Raw genomic sequence first — 16888 nt, forward strand, 5'->3', positions numbered from 1 at the left:
CACATAGGTACACCTTAAGACAATATCAAAATGCACCAAATATTTTTTCGCCTAGTGTCAACAAAGTTGGCTGATACAGCACAATACCTGCACTTCCAGCTGACATTAACCTTTCTGCTAATGTGCTTTTATCTCGCACTCTTGTCCAGATGACGTTTGTTCGTTTACATGTGCATTTTAAATGCATTTTGATTTTAATAGCATGCAACTTTGAAAATGTTTCCAAAGCACCGAATGGTGGTTATTAATTATATCTCGCCTACTCATTGTAGATATTTTATTTTGTGGTACATATACTTATCCAAAAGGAGCCAAACCATCAAATGTAAGCTCCAAAGCACGAATTGTTATTTTTTTTGTTCAGCAGGCCTTTATTTACACCACAGTCATGTAAATTTGAGCTTGAGCCTGCTCAGTTAGAAGAGATTTCTTTCGAAGCAGTTACTCTTCTGCTACAGTAAAACTTTTACTGTAGCCATCATAGACCTGTAAGATGCAAAAGCATAGAGGAAGAATCTGCAACTTTTCGAAGACATCATTCAGAATGCTTCTGACAGATATGCAGCCACGAATTGTAGGCAATGGATAATTTAAACATGTTTGTATTAACTGCAGGGCAGTGACATGTCTGCTCAAACACTGAGAGCACCTCAAACAATGACTGTGCAAAGCATAGCCCTAACTACCCTCAGAATAAATTCAGAATGAAGGTTGTAGAATGAGAGGAGGGCGATAATTAATGACCTGCAACTCACTTGAAACATGGCACTTGCAAAGCTGCTTCAGCATTGCATTTCATCTCTACATCAATTCCCTAGGCATGACAAACAGTATTTTAGGGGCCCTTTAATATGAATGCTGCCAAGCTGAATTCTCTGATAGGCTGAACGGTCCACAGACTGTGGTTTAAGCTGCCACAGACACTGTCCAAAAATATCTGGCTAATATGAACTACCGTATTTACTCGCATAACGATTGCACTCTCGTAATGATCGCACCCCCGAATTTTGTTGGCAAAATTCAATTTTTTTTATTCCCCGCGTAATGATCGCACCCCGAACTTGCCGCTGCAATTTGTCGACGATGTCGAGTCTAGCCGACGATGATCGTACTTGCTATCTGTCTGACAGATGGCATGTGCAGATGACAATCTTGCTCTGTCAGCATTGCAGCGGAAGCCGCCTGTTGGCTGACCTGCAGTCACACGGACATGCTTAATCGCGGATACCAAACTAAACTGCGGCTATCTCGAATCACGATTCGCCGTTGTCGCAAGGCTCACCACCGTTCTGGGTTGCGGTGCAACGAACGAAGTGACGCGGTGATCTGGCTAAACTTTATTGTTCTCGTAAATAATGAGCCCTGGGATATGGGAACGTCGAAAATGAATCCTCCTTGAGGATCGCTGGCCTGTACCGAGTTGTTGGTAGGAGTAATAACTGCGATACAAGCTAGTTTTACATTCGCAGCGGCGTAGCAGCTGCCGCCGTTGCAGTGCGACTACCCCGATCTGCTGGCACGCCAGCTCCGCTGGACTGCTGCTAAAGCGTCGCTGAAATCGATCGCATATATTTTTTTTAATATGAAACAATTAGGTTGTCAGTGAGTGCCATAAGTAGAACATTCATTATAGCGTTGGTCAGTTCAAAAGCGTCGTCCACATGTGCCTTCGATACGAAACAAGTTAGGCCTAGCGACAACTAGGGAGTACAGAGCGCTGTTGTCCACCGCGCTCGCGGGCAGCAGCATTGTGGTAAGCGTGCGAAATATGGTGTTCCGAGCGTTGCGAACGTGTCACCTTAAGTACATCAATGATGTGGCAGGGACCGGACATTTTTCGGCGTAACGGCGGTAAAATGCGTAGCTTGAGCGCCGCGGGACGTTGCTGTTGTAAGCTGTTGCTGCGCCATCGGTTGAGATCGAAGGCTGCATTAAAGCGGCGTCGCACAGCCCTACACACACTGCCTATTTTGATGCGTTGCTCTTGGAACGTGATTTAGTGCGAAGAAAGTACGTTCTTGAAGTGGGCCAGCTCATGCGCTTTTCGCACTCTACCTTCTCGGTTAATGACGTAAGCCGAGATCGCCGAGCTCGGTTCGCGATAACCGCATTCAGCGGCGCAACCGCGGGTGGCACGCCGTGTGACAAGGGTTGTCTGCCTGCAACTTAATTGCGTTTTCGGTGCTCTAAAATTTTTGTAAAAAATTTACCCCGCATAATGATTGCACCCCTAAATTTGCACCAATTTAAAAAAAAAAAAAAGTGCGATCATGATGCGAGTAAATACGGTATGAAACATGGTCACACTGGTTAACAATAACTCCAGCGTTCATGTTACATACAGATGTTCTGTCAGCCAAACAAAGCAATCGTAAATTTTAAGTGCTCTTGTATGTAACAAGTAATTAGGCACAATCCGCTCATTCAGCACACCGGCAATTTTTTCAGGAGCATGTTGATCGTGAGCAGTTTTTAGTAAGAAATGGGTAAAAGTTGTCCAATGGAAAAATCAAACAACTGCCACTGGAAAAGGCTGAAAACTGACAACTTAATGGCTGTCTGAGATTTTGGAAAATATCTTCCTTCCTAAGTGCTCAACAATGTTTTTCAGCAAACTCCTCCTCATTTATGTTCTGTCTTGTTTGTGGCCTACAGAGAGCGCCCACAAGCTAATTCAGATTACCGTATTTACTCGAATGTAACGAAAGTTTTTTACCGAAAGTAGAAAGGGAATGTCACCCCCCCCTGTTACAATCGAATACTAGGTTTAAAAACGCTAAGAAGGGCACCTAACACACACTATTAAAACCATTTAATGTTTCAAACACATGTGTTGATCGTCCTGCTCTTTTGAAATTGCGCACTCCAATTCGCCAGTCAACCAGTACACGAACCATGGGCACTAGGACAAAGTGCCAACCTAATTGCAAATGCAAAAAAAAAAAAAACTACACCAGTGAGAACAAGCCAACAAGAGTTGACGCCAGCTAGAGTCACTGGCGCGATGAGAGGGCGGCATTTCTTGACGAATGCTCGCTACCTATAGCAAGGTTGTGTGGCATCCGTGATCGCAAAAAGAAATCAGCAATCTCTGAGGCACCGAGCGCTGCGATCACCGCCAAGACGCCAGCAAAGGAGCAATCCCACCTCTATATGTCTGTTAATCCTTGCAACTGATGCAAAACGTGGCCACGTGGCTAACGCACAGGTAGCAATGCATGGAGCAGCAGCGGCAGCACTTTGTTTGCTTCCTCGTGTTTGGTGGCAGTGTGTGTTGGTGTGCGTTCCATGCTTAGAGTCGTCGGCCTGTCCCCATCAAATGGTCGAGCGTGTCTTCAAGTGGAATGGTGTGCTTGCACGTTCAGTATACAGCTGACTTCAAACGCAATGCTATTCTGCTTGCTGAGGAAGTCGGAAATTCAGCGGCTGCAAGACAAGCGGCTGCAAGCGGACATCAACGAATCGATGACCAGAGGATGGAGGAAACATCGCGAGGAATTATTTAATTGCAACAGCCTGCGAAAAGCCTTTCAGGGGCCCAAGAAAGGCCGCTTCCCGGAGTTGGAGCGCCAACTTGCAGACTTCATAAGCGAGCAATGTTCCCGACTACATGGAGTAAGCATTGAAATGCTTCAATGCAAAGCACGGGAGCTTGCGCGGGACACGGGTCTGACCCAAAACCAGTTCAAAGAATCACGAGGCTGGGTGCAAAAGTTTAAGCGAACGGCCGGGTTTTCCCTTCGACGCACGACTTCCCTTTGCCAGAAGCTGCCCGGGGACTTCAAGTCAAAGCTTCAAGAGTTTCAGCGATACGTCATTGATCTTCGTTGCTCTACCAACATGCCACTTGGACATATCGGCAATGCCGACCAGATCCCCGCGTATATGGATATGCCTATGTCCAGAACACTGCACAAGTCTGGCGAGCACGAAGTTCGCCTCAGAAGCACAGGCAACGAAAAAAATCGAATAATTGTTATGCTGGCATGTTTGACTGACGGCCGCAAGCTCCCTCCGTTCATAATTTTTCGCCGGAAGACTATCCCGAAGAAAACTTCCCCGAAAGATGTTATCGTGCACTGTCACGAAAAAGGCTGGATGGACTCGAATCTTGTCATAGACTGGATTTGTAGCATGTGGGACTGAGGGCCAGATGCACTGCTGCATCTGGAAGCAATATTGGTTCTGGATTCTTTCCGAGGTCCCCCAACACCCGGCGTGAAACAAAAGCTACAGCTTGACCGAGCGCATCTGGCTGCAATGCTGGGTGGCATGACCTCCTTTCTTTGGCCTCTGGACGTATCCTTGAACAAGCCTTTCAAGGATCGCTTGCGACAGTTATACTGGGAATGGACTGAAAGTGGATCAATCACAACACCTGCACGTAGGCTGAAATGCCCAAGCGCATCTACTGTTGCCCACTTGGTTTCAGCAGCCTGGTACGGGCTGTCTCATGATTTGGTCTACCGTGCATTTAAGAAATGCTCAATTTCAAATGCTCTAGACAGAAGCGAGGACGACCTGTTTTGGGAGGTAGCTAGTAACAACGAAGAGCCTAGCTGTAATGATGACAGTGATGGCGACAATGGCTGTGAGGATGCATAGGAATGTCCGTTTGGCATGTATTTCAATAAAGTTGTACTTGACTTTCAAAACTGTGCGATGTCGGCTCTTTGCGCCACATTCGGGTTCTTTTGGTTTTTCCGTCACATGGCCGCAGTCTACCCTCGCGTTGCAATCATGTTTTTTTCCCCCCTTTCACATCCGAAAAGTCGACCCTCGCGTTACAATCGTGGTCACATTACATTCGAGTAAATACGATACCTATTTCTTTTAGGCAATTCTTCTGAGGGGAACAAATTAACAAATTCGCATTACTTCTTTGAGGGGAGAACAGATTAACAAGATCCAGTCATGTTTGTTGTACTGAGGGTTTACAATAATGTAGTAAAATATAGTCGACAACCGTGGGCTAAGCTATGGGAAATGTAATGCTATGATAAACAGAAAAAGATGCTGTAACATGATGCAAACACAATGCATGCTAGCATTCCATAACCTCAACATAACTTTGCAATCGTACGTAACAAGAAATCACATCATACTATAAACAGCTGACCCTCACCTTTCAAGCAGCTTTTGAGAGCTCAATGACTTCCTCCACGGAAAGCCCCCTTCCACATCTTTGCATGAGATATGGCATCACAATTTCATACAAATTTTGGACCTTTTCTGCAACAAGAGGAGAAAATGAACATACGAAATACTTCTCATGTAGTAACTGTAAGTTAATAAAAAGCACTGGTCACAAGTGAAACTATCAGGCTGATATGAGCATGCAAATATGCACCTTTTGTGGCCAAATGTTCAGGGGAATCCCTCAAGTTGGAGTAGATTTTGTAATAAGAGAGTACTTACTCACTGGCATCCACCCAAGCGCAGCCATACGGCTACAAAGGAAAGCTATACAGCTTCCACAGAAACATCGCAGTTAAAATAAAAATTCGTCCTGGTCCGCAGTTCGAATCCAGGACCACGTCTTCAGTGGAGCAGTCGCTCCACCAAATGAGCTAACTGGGATGGCTAGCATAAATTAAGGCGAAAGTGAATTGATCAATGATTTGAAGTAGGAACAGTGTCAGTCAAATGTTTGGAAGCTGTATAACTTTCCTTTGTCGCTGCATGACTGCGCTTGGGCGGATGCCAATGAGTAATTACTCCATTATAATAAGTACCTTTTTTCGGGACACCAACCCCTATCGCACTCTCTACATGAACAAAACTCACTGGCACAATACAATAGGACTTGCTGAATGAATTTAGACTTGAATAAGTCCACTTCAAGCAAAAAATGTTGGTTGGTTGTATGAAGGGGTTTAACGCCCCAAGCGACTCAGGCTATGAGGGACGCTATAGTGAAGGGCTCTGGAAATTTCGACAGCCTGGGGTTCTTTAAAGTGCACTGACATCGCACAATACACGGACCTCTAGAATTTTGCCTCCATCGAAATTCGACCACCGCGGCCGGGATCAAACCCGCATCCTTCGGGTCAGCAGCCGAGCGCATAACCACTGAGCCACCGTGGCATTTGGCCTCGTAACATGAAAGCTTTAAGTGCCTCTTTCAGAATTGCGATTACATTTTAGTATTAAATGAATCTTAAAGTAATAACGTGGTGCATAAAAATGCTCACATGAAAACGTTTTCAGAACTAAAAAAATCTGTGCACTACCCAATAGAGGTTTCCCTTTTCAGTTTAAATACCGCTTTTAAAACTGGAAGACTGAAACAATGAATAAAAGAAAAATAAAAGCAAAGAGTTAAAACCCGCCCAGCAGGCAATGCAACATTAAAGAAACTGAGACTGATTTTTTATGGACCTTAAATACTTTTTAGGGCCACCGAAAGGATAGTATCTGAAGTGCTGCAATGGTTGTGTTAAACATGGCGTAAAAAAATTTTCACAGACGAATTTTCAAGAATTTTTCATCCCAGTGGTTTTCAATAAGCCTGCTTTTTAGCATCCTAATTCTAGAACCAAACAGAATCTTTACTACTTTATGCAGGCAAAAGTGAGGAACAAAAAAAAAATGCCGCTTCAGCCACTAGAGAGTAATTTTTCATTGTAGAATGTGATTGTGCCATTAGTATATGCCTCCGGGAGGGTCACATTATTTCCATACCAATACACAGATGATTCGACACATTCCTTTCTTTACTCATGCATGCAAAAAATGGCTGAGGCTTAGCTAAGGTTAAGCCTAGTCAGATGCGAAGCATATTGATGGCTAGGCTTAGTAATACATGGCTTTCCTTGGTTGAATACTTGGTCATTTTAATACAACCACTAGAAGCCTTCGTCGTGGGGGAAGACAACGGCATGGCTACAGCGGAACGCCGACTAACCCCGAGACGCGCGTTGGGTGAGCGCCTGGATTGCCACGGAAGCCGCGTCCGCCTGCCCGGTGGAGCGAGCGTTTCACCTACACAGAGTGTGAACGCGCGTTCGAAATGCGCGGGAGTGTGACGTCACCATACCACGTGATTCACACGGCGTGCAACCGCAGCGACGGCACAAGTTGGAGCCCCGTCTGTCATCTGTCGTGACGTCATTGTGTCACGTCACCATACCACGTGGTCTGCACGGCGTGCAACCGCAGCGACGGCACAAGTTGGAGCCCCGTCTCTCATCTGTCGTGACCTCATTGTGTCACGTGGTGTGACGTCACCATACCACGTGGTCTGCACGGCGTGCAACCGCAGCGACGGCACAAGTTGGAGCCCCGTCTCTCATCTGCCGTGACGTCATTGTGTCACGTGGGGTGCACGGCGTGTAACCGTCACGAAGGGCTTGGGTTACCTATTGTAATATGCTTCGCATAAAAAAGGCACTCATATGCTTGCCATGAGGGATGCTGCAATTCCACCCTTCCACTTGTTGGTGTGATGCAGCATTGCTTTTTAACCCCCTTACAGACTTGGACGAGCCAGGCTCGTCATTGGCCGACAGTCATTTCTGTTCATGACAGGTCCCTTTTGTTGTGCTCTATGGCACCATGTGTCTGTTTTAAGGCAAGTAGGGACCACCCAAAGTATTTTTTTGGTTTGCTGACAGATGGCAGCATGGGTACGAAATGATCCAACAAAATGAGTCCTTTAGGACACATTGTAAACTTGTAACACTGTAAACTTGTAAACTTTCTTAAAAAGAAAACAGCACAAACCCTAATACTAAAACTAAGATTTTTGTCCACATTAAGTTGTCCCATTGTCTTTGTGTCTTTGTCCTTTCTTGTGCTGCCAGTGATGCTACTGGTAAATTGAGATTAGTAAAAATTTTTGGAGCACTAAAATTTCCAATTTGGAGCATTTTGGAGCAATAAAACATTGATCTAGAAGCACTCTGGAGCATGTAGCTTTTAGTTTCCAAATCCCCTAGGTTGGCATACAATGCTGGAAAAGTTTGTGTGATTCAAAGATATGCTACACCATTACCTTTGTCATTATTAGCAAAGAGTTGCACATGACAGGTTTTCACTGTTAAGTTTAATGCTGAATAATTAAAGAAGAGACACCTTCGCGGAATTTTCCTACACCGTTTAGTTGAAGAGCCTATTCTCTGCATATATAGTGCTCAAAAGTACGGACATGTGGCTCTCCACTTATCTTTACAAAGCTTAAAGAGTCCCTGAAAAGGGTGTTTGAGGTTTGCTATAAACATGTTTGCATTATGTAGAGTATAGGCCACCGAGTGTTCATACCATGTACAAGACCTCAAAAATGAGCCGATCATTTACAATACATTTATAAAAATGCGCGCTTCTACGCCTCGGGGCAACCAGCGATGCCAGGCTTTCGCCCGAATCTGTGCGCAACACATAATGTAGTGCTCGTTACATCAGCAGCGGAGGGCTATCACTGGTTCGCCGTGCTAACTCTTTTTGATGTCATGCAGCTACCATGGCTGCGGCCGGAAGCTCCAGCCCGCAGGGGACTCCCGCGCTCATCGGCAGCCGCAGAGGGGCCAAGTGGGTGGGGCCGGCAGGGGAGCGCCAACATTTCAGTGTGAACAAGTGACCAGGGGAGAGAGAAAGGCGAAAAAACGCGGAAATTCAAATTTTAACTACAGATAACTCAGCTTCCACAAAATGCATTAAAAAATTATTGCTGGAGGATATTTGCTGGAGGAACATCATAGGCATACTGCAACATTATTGAGAGCCCCTTTCAGAGCCCCTTTAAAAGGCTTTACTAAATCTCCTCCACACAGAAACCTCACCAGTTTTTTTGTTTATGTCAGCCAGCTCTATCAGATTTTCTTGCACACTTGTGCTTGTCTCACTCGGAAGCAAATAACCAGGCTCAGTAGTCTCCATATCCTTCTAAGCCAGGCCAGCCTTGGCCAGTCCCTGTGCTGGCTGAAGCATCATTTTTGACAAACCTACCTGGAGTGCACAGAAAGCCTGCACTAACCACAAGCCTGCACTAATAAATATCTTCCAATTCAGATGAAATGCTACATAGCTGAAAAAGCTTGCCGCCAAACCTGCGCAAGGGCACGGCTTTTAGCCTAAAGTGGACGGGTGGATTGCACCTTGTGGCCAGTTTCACAGTCAGCCACGCTGCCCGAGTAATCTTCAGAAATGGACTATAGTTATTGCATTTACTCAGGCCAAAAATGTACAGCGGGAACGCTCTCTCCGCGCCGCTGCCATGCCCGTGCGTAGTTTCGGCGCTCAGTAAAGCCAATATTCTGGCAGATGCGACGTGCCATATAAGCAGAAATCACCATGTCTGTGCGTGTGAATTATGCCATAAAATGTTATTTGTGTCTGAATTAAATGCAAGCTTCGATTGTTTGACTCACACTAGGCCTAATCTACCGGCCAGTCGGAATCAGGCTGATGAAAGGTAGATTCTGAAGGCTCGCAAATCTGACGACATCGATCAACCTCCATCTCGATGCATGTGCTGCTCGTGTTTTGTAAAAAAGAATGGGCAGTGACATTAAAACGCATGCGAAACTTCACGGGACCGAAGATGGTTCACGCATATGCATATAAAGTACACCATGAAAGTCCGCATAGCTATGTTAGTTTTTATGAGTCCATTTGCTGAAAACTTTTGGACATAAGGAAAGACCGCCACGTGACATTCATGTTTGTTATAAGCGGGCTTCAACGAACCTCAACATTTTGAAATAGCGGCGACAACTAAGGTTATGTCTGCCTGAATCGACGGTGCCTGATGCCATCCAATGCAAAAACAAGGAGTTTGGAGCAGTTTGGCGCAATTTGCCAAATTTTTATCAGGATGGTGCAGCTTATCTGGTTTGGCGCAGTTTGGCACATTTGGAGCAAGGGTGGGATCACTGTGCTCCCACAATGTCAGGTCAGACTGCTGATTATCTTTATCGCCTGTATGGCTCAATATCCAGTGAACCTTCATAGCAGAGCACACATGGAAACAGTGCGAATCTGACAGTGCAAGCCTGATTAAGCAGCACCTACCTCCGGCAGCAGGGGAGTACTACACTGTGTGTGCCCTTCCAACTGTGAGTCTCCATGAATTTTAACTTTGACATGAGGATCACTATGGGAGCCACTCATAAAAGCGTACATTCAAGGATTAAGCTGAGCTGTAGTTGCACTGGGAGAACAGTTAATTGATAACAGAGGGCAGACTAAACCTAGGTGTGTAGAGTCCTGTAGCTCTTTCCTCAGTACCGTGTTTGTGCACTGTTTTATGACAATAGGTACCAGAAAATCTACCCAGAATTCAATGCCTACCCATCCTTGTACCTATGCATGGCTGGTACTGAGTATGGTCCACAAATGCATTCCAGTAGAAAATTAAACTATTAAACAACCGATTGAATTGCTGTAGGCATTGTGGCACACGACAGACCAAAATTTTATTTGTGATATCACAGGAACATGGCTATACTACTAGAAAGATCAGGAATTGCCACATTAAAAGTGCTGCAAATGCAGTAAAATCTCATTACAAGAGACACTTAGTTATAAGAGACATTTGAAAGCAGTTTGGTTGGTTTTCTTATGTTCGCCATATTAACAACATTGCATACAAAAGACACGGTTACAAGAGACACTCGGTTACTAAGGACAACTTTTTTAGGTCCCTAGAGTAAATTCTTCACTATTTAGAAGAAAGACAACCCAGATATGCTCACGCAACACGGCCAACGTTGTACCAACTCCTACGTGCTGCACTTTTCATTCCCTTGCCTCGATTCTGTTCCTTTTCGCAGCTGGATGTCACACATCCTATAGTTGCGATTACTGTCTCGCTGCGCCAAAATGGCCGTCACAGACTGCGTGTTCGCTTGGTGTGATAATGAACTTCCTCAATTACATCACGGTTACAGCCCCGACAACGTATTCAACGCGGATGAGGGCGGTTTGTTCTACAATATGAGGCCAGGAAAGACACTGTCGTTCAAGTCCGATGCATGCCATGGTGGGAAGCGGTCGAAGGAGCGCATCAGCATCTTTTTCTGTTGCAATATGCCAGAAACTGAGAAGGAGTGTTTCCATGTGATTGGGAAGTCGAAACGACCCCGCTGTTTCAGCCCCTGGCATCACATTCCCATCACGTACGAAGCAAATCAGAATGCATGGATGACATCCAGCATTTTCAACTCCTGGCTGCTAAAATTTCATCAGAAGATGAAAGCTCAGAATCGTGATGTGTTTCTCTTTGTGCACAATGCTTCTTGCCACACCAAAGACCCTGTGCTCAAAGACACTAAAGTTATTTTTTTCCCTTCCCTCCAAACTCTACATCCCACCTTCAACCAACAGACCAAGGAATTGTGCACTTTGTCCAGTTGCAGAACAGAACAAGGTCGGTAGAACGTCTGTTGTTCGACATACAGCAAGACCGTGCAACAGTAACCGATGTGAAGCTGTGGAAAACTGTTTCAGAAAAGCAGGCTTTAAATGTGGTGACATGATGGAAGAGGGGCCTTATATGGATCCTGTGGAAAACTTCCTCGAAAATGAAGCTGGGCGAGCATCCAAGAGACTGCAGAGGTACCAGAATCTTTTGAGGAGTTTGTATACGCAGATGTGGACCTCGTGCGCTCTGAAGAGCTTAGAGACCGTGTAATCCTTGTGCAAGTAAATGGTACGTGTGCCGTAGAGGATGAACCAGAGGAGGAGGAGGAGGGGGAGGATGTCGAGGACATTGCAGGAGAAAAAGTGTCAGCATTTGAGGATGACGAGCATCTAAGAACGTTTCAATGGCATTGTGAGCAACAGGAAGGCCTGCAAAGCGAAGTGCTTTACCTCCAGAAGTCGGTAAGGAAGCTAATAATACTCTGCACTCACAAAAAGACAAACTATAATGAAGGACTTCTTTAAGCCATCCTAAACAATCTCCTGTTAATGTGTGTGAATGTGTTTAAACACACTCATATGCTAATGTGCAATAAACTTACCGTATTTACTCGCATAATAGGCGCACTTTTTTTCCAGAAAATCCGGCTCAAAGTTCGGGGTGCGCCTATTACGCGGGGTAAAATTTCCGGAAATTTTTCGACTCACAAAATTGAACACACTGCGTAAACGCACTCGTGTACGGGCCGCACCCCGTTTTCTCGAAGAAAATATTTTAAAAAAAAAAGATCCATGTAAGGGCCGCACCGAAACTTTCCACGACTCACGCGGGAATAGCCTTCGGAATGCACGCGCCGAGGCCTCTGCGATCGGCTCCGGCTGCGCGCAACAGGCGCTTGATCGTGGAGGCCACACACGCGCACAGGAGCTTCCAGACGCCACCCACGGAGGGCGCCCGAGGTAGAGCTTATCATCATCATCAACGTTTTCCTCCGCCGCGAGCTTTCGCTATCCATATCGCCATCAGCATCTCCAGCTCGTTTTTTTTTTTGTTTTGTTTTTTTGTTGCTGTCAAGTGCCGGGATCTGCGGTAGCGCGATAGTTCATCGTGGTTTATGACTTTGCCGCGGAGCGTTGCTGTTTTAGCTCGACAACCAAGCACCTTAGAGCTACACGGCTGGGAGTTTGCTCTCGAACACGGCTAGCGTGCGGCAGGTCGGAAAATACGACGTGGCCGAGAAGTGGGGCAGTTGCGACTGCGGCGTCCCTAAATTTTCGTACGCGACTCCAAGCGCCGAGGTTTTCGCGGGCCTAAGTCGGGAACGTTTCCGGCTGGAGATGAAGCTTTCCAAACAGACGTTTAAAGTGAGCATCCCTGAAAACTGTGTGCGGCTGTTCTACGCGATGTCGTTGTACGTGCTGTGGGTCCGCAGCAGCACTAGTGAGGACTAGTAGTCAGTTCAGCAAAAACATTGTTAAAATAAAGATTGGGGAGCGGGGGGTGGCGAGGTGCCGGCTTGCAATCGTGTAAATACAATATTGATCCAAGTGCCAAGTTCGGGGTGCGCCTTTTATGCGCGGAAATAAAAAAATCTGATTTTTCGCGCCCAAACTAGGGGTGCGCTTATTATGCGAGTGCGCCTATTATGCGAGTAAATACGGTATGTAGTCCAACTCCTCAGTGTTCTTAGAATTTTTGGTTACAAGAGACCTTGGTTATAAGAGACATCTTTCTCGGGCACCTTGAGTGTTTCTTGTAATGAGGTTTGACTATGTATACCCTGTGCACCGCCTATAAAGGAACCACTGAAAGCTGCCTAGCAGTCTTTTTCAAAAGTATGCTTGGGGCGGCTGTTGTTGCCATCCATTTGTCGTTATGAGGATGGCCGACATTTACGACTGCGATTACTTGTTCTTTCCTGGCTCCCGCCGATTCTACTTGCTGCAGCATAAAATAGAAGAGGCATGTCCTAGTGTTAAAGTAAGCATGCTCATGACACTGCAGCCATTTGGGAGGCTCTTAATGTATATGTGTGCCAGCGAAATTCAGATTATACTGAAGAACTATGCGCCCTTTTTGCTGCAACCACAATTTTCTCAAACAGAGAATCACACACCGTCATAGCGCCGGCAACAAAAAGGGTGGAAAATGTCAGGGCCTACTTACTCTGAAAATTGTTCCGCTGCTTTGGTAGCAAATAATAATTCAATGTGCCCTCCCAATGGTACTTAGCAACCAGTGGGGACTTCGCCCTGAAAATAAATGTTGCAAATAATAAATAAAATAAGTTTCATGTACTTTCCCACTTGACACCAAATTAACATAATGCTTGATGGGAGAAACCAGTGTAAAAGGACATAAGAGCAGAAGCGGACAGGATGATGGTCCTCTTCTCTTGTGCTGCACTCTTTTATGGTGGTTTATTCCAACAGATGTAATGCACCAACTTCTCCAGTAAGCTGCGCTTTTATAGTATGATATGCTCAGCACATAAAAGGCCCGTGGGCCATAAACCAACTTCCAAAAACCGAGAGAGACACAGCTATTCACATGAAGCCTGCAGTGGCTCTCCCAAGCTCCAATTTACAATTTTTCAATGATCACTACCATTAGACATGAGAACGAGGCCGACCAAGCCTCTCTCAAGGCGCTACCTGCCCATTCAAAACCTATGACTACAATAAACGTGGCATATGAGCATAAAGCCTATGGTGGCGTGTCCAAGGCACCATAACTACCTTTACAGTACAGTGAAACAAAAATACACCAGCTAAGCCCACGGCAGTGCACTATGAACACCCTTTATGGTTTTCACTGAGTTGCAGCCTCAGCTGCATTGTACAGAGCCCTGTACACTCAGTGACCATTCAGCCTTTCTCATTCTACTTCATGTGCAGCTGTGCTAGATGCACCACTACAGTCGGATATAAATAAAAAACAAAGCGGCAAACACTCCTCAAAGGAGCCCCTCCAGCTAATGGTGTTGACGCATTCTCCCCCTCTCCACTTTGACCGATCCCCTTGGAGTTGCTGGCATGAATGGGAAATGAATGGGAAATAACCCCAGCTTAATCGGATTAACTGCAGCGTCAAATAAATCAGTCGACGCCTCTGGCTGGAGGGTCGCCCTTGAGGGGCTCCTGCCACTTCGTTCTTGAGTTGTATCTGACTAGCTCATTTAATCCCATGCTGCAGCTAGAGAGTCTACGGCTCAATAGGTAAGATACTCACCTCAGGAGCCAGAGGAAACACTGCAGCATGAAAGAATTACTTTTCGTAGCTAGCCCTTAAACAACACACGCATTCTTGTGTGTTCTTGAGCAAGTTACACTCATCAAATGAGACCTACAAATATTATCATATTTAAGAAAGCCCTTCGCTACTAAACACCCTTAAAACTGACTAACATGGACATGTAGTGCTAATTCATACATGCATATACATGGCAGAGAGGAAACTCAACAACTGCAGTTGCATTTGACGCTGTTATTATGTAAAAGTAACATAATTACAGTCTATATTTACTTGAAAGAACTGATTTCAAAGCAAGGATCCATTTGCTAACACAAAAAAATGAAATTTCCCTGAATAAAGAAAACATAATTTACATATAATAGACATTATTGCAGCATAAACTAAATAATCACAATGGAAGACACGAGACAGGGACAGATATGCCATTTTTGTGCACATTCCCCTGTGAATGTTTCCTTAATGCTGTTGTCAGTGTGTCGAGAACACAAACCAACTTATCTGAAACCTAATTTCAGTTAAAACAAAAAGTTAGCATTAGCTGAGTATGTGCAAAGTCAAGGACTCCAAACAGGCCAATTTACCTGCGCAAAGCACTTTTGCATGCAAGCAAAGTCATGTACAAGGATGCAGCTTACAAACAGCAAGCCTGAAACATTTCTAACGTTTACCTCCATATTACCTCCATATTATTAAACACCAATGGGTGCTAGCGAAAAAACCATTGTGGCTTAATTTTTTTTTTAAATATAGGGTTTAACGTCCCAAAGTGCCATGGAGTACGAGGAATGCCACAGTGGAGTGCTCCAGATCAGTTTTGACCCCCTGGGGCTCTTTAACGTGCACTGACATCACACAATACACAAGCGCCTTGCGTTTTGCCTCCATAGAAAAGCAGCCACCGCGGCCACGATTGATCCCGCGCCCTCAGGCTCAGCAGTTGAGTAGCCTAACCGCTGAGCCGCCACGGCGGGGAGGCTTAAAAATAAATGGATATACACAAAACATGTAAGCGAACACTACAAAGTGATGTCATAGCAGACCTACATCACAATGCATTTTCTTTCTCAGCACATAACAGTAGCCACAAATTTGTGCACAAGAGTGGGCATCAGATACTGTTGGCTGCACATGCAGTTAGTGGACAACTGCAACACAAATTTTCACTTCATAAGAGACTTTTCTCTAGCATTATGTCAAGAAACAACCCTAAAAACAGGAGATGGCAATTGTGACCCCCTAAACCCCGTCCCATTTTGCAGAATAAAGTTTTGCACTACTACTACAAACCGAAACTAGAAAAAGAGGCAGCCATTACTAAGTGCTAGAAATGATGTATAAACAGGAGCACTCCGAATTACTGTCTCGTAGTTGTGGCATTTCGACGGTTCGCTGCTGCCCATAGAAAATGCATTGCAGGGCACGCATTACAAGCATACACCGTATATTGCCATGTTAAGCCTACGCTTCTTTCCCAAAACTGGCCATCTGAAACTGGGGGACTGACCTATTTAAGGGGTGCACAGTAGTTTCAGTAGTAGCGAATAGCATGCGGCTCGTGCCGGTGCCGGTTCCGGACAAGACGCATAGAGTTTCATGTCAAAAAAAGATATCGTTAAATTATTTGCAAATTGATTCCACTATGAAAATTCAAACTAAGTGCCTTTTACCCGGCTGGCTCATGCTGGCGGTAGCTTTCCCTGATGAGTGGTAGACAAAGCAAGAAAAAATTTCCGGTAATCTCCAGAGCGTGTGTCGTGCCGGAGACCGAAACTACAGGACCGCTGGCGTTTAGTCTGTTGCAAATATAGAAGGAAGAATGAAGCGAAGTTATTGCCTTTGATCTCCATTTGCCTCTGACTGTTGGCCCTGTGATCGCATCGTTACATATTTTTTTGGTTTTGAGCTGCGAAAATTGGTTTTGAGGAGAGGGAAGGTGCAGAAATGTCTCACTTTTAGGTGGACACCTCAAAAACGCCATGGGGGGAGGGATGAAGGTGGGAGTGCAAGAAGAAAGTGAGAAACAGGTACCATAGTGGGGGGCTCTGGAATAATTTCGACCACTCGGGGATATTTAACGTGCACTGACATCGCACAGCACATGGGCGCCCTTTGCATTTCGCCTCCATCAAAACCGCTATAGCCAGGTTCAAGTGTGTGCGATACCAACCCACGAAGGGGAAAGGCGGGAGGGAGTTGTATGTGTCAACTTATACTTGGAGTCAATTTTTAATGCGATATCATTAGGAGGGCCAGGCAGACAGAAACTGTCTG

At 45.4% G+C, this 16888-nt stretch overlaps 1 protein-coding gene across 7 annotated transcripts in view; it reads right to left on the reverse strand.

Annotated features, from left to right (window-relative positions):
- Positions 1 to 260: 260 nt before the first annotated feature.
- The window catches only part of LOC149351296 (cyclin-D-binding Myb-like transcription factor 1), a 108204-nt gene continuing 91576 nt past the window's right edge, over positions 261 to 16888 (reverse strand). For 5 of the 7 annotated variants that reach the window (XM_089580612.1, XM_089580611.1, XM_089580614.1 and 2 more), the window contains 3 exons: positions 13529 to 13614; positions 5126 to 5232; positions 261 to 486 (listed from right to left, as the gene is read on the reverse strand). In XM_089580612.1, the coding sequence (XP_089436738.1) occupies positions 5129 to 5232; positions 13529 to 13614 (190 nt within the window). In that variant the 3' untranslated portion in view covers positions 261 to 486; positions 5126 to 5128. Of the gene's footprint in view, positions 487 to 5123; positions 5233 to 13528; positions 13615 to 16888 lie in introns of those variants that run through there. The other 2 variants (XM_089580609.1, XR_016290574.1) reach the window with 2 other exon arrangements.

Source organism: Amblyomma mixtum, chromosome 3, assembly GCF_055824585.1.
Source record: "Amblyomma mixtum isolate Tamu chromosome 3, ASM5582458v1, whole genome shotgun sequence".
NCBI classification, from domain to species: domain Eukaryota; kingdom Metazoa; phylum Arthropoda; class Arachnida; order Ixodida; family Ixodidae; genus Amblyomma; species Amblyomma mixtum.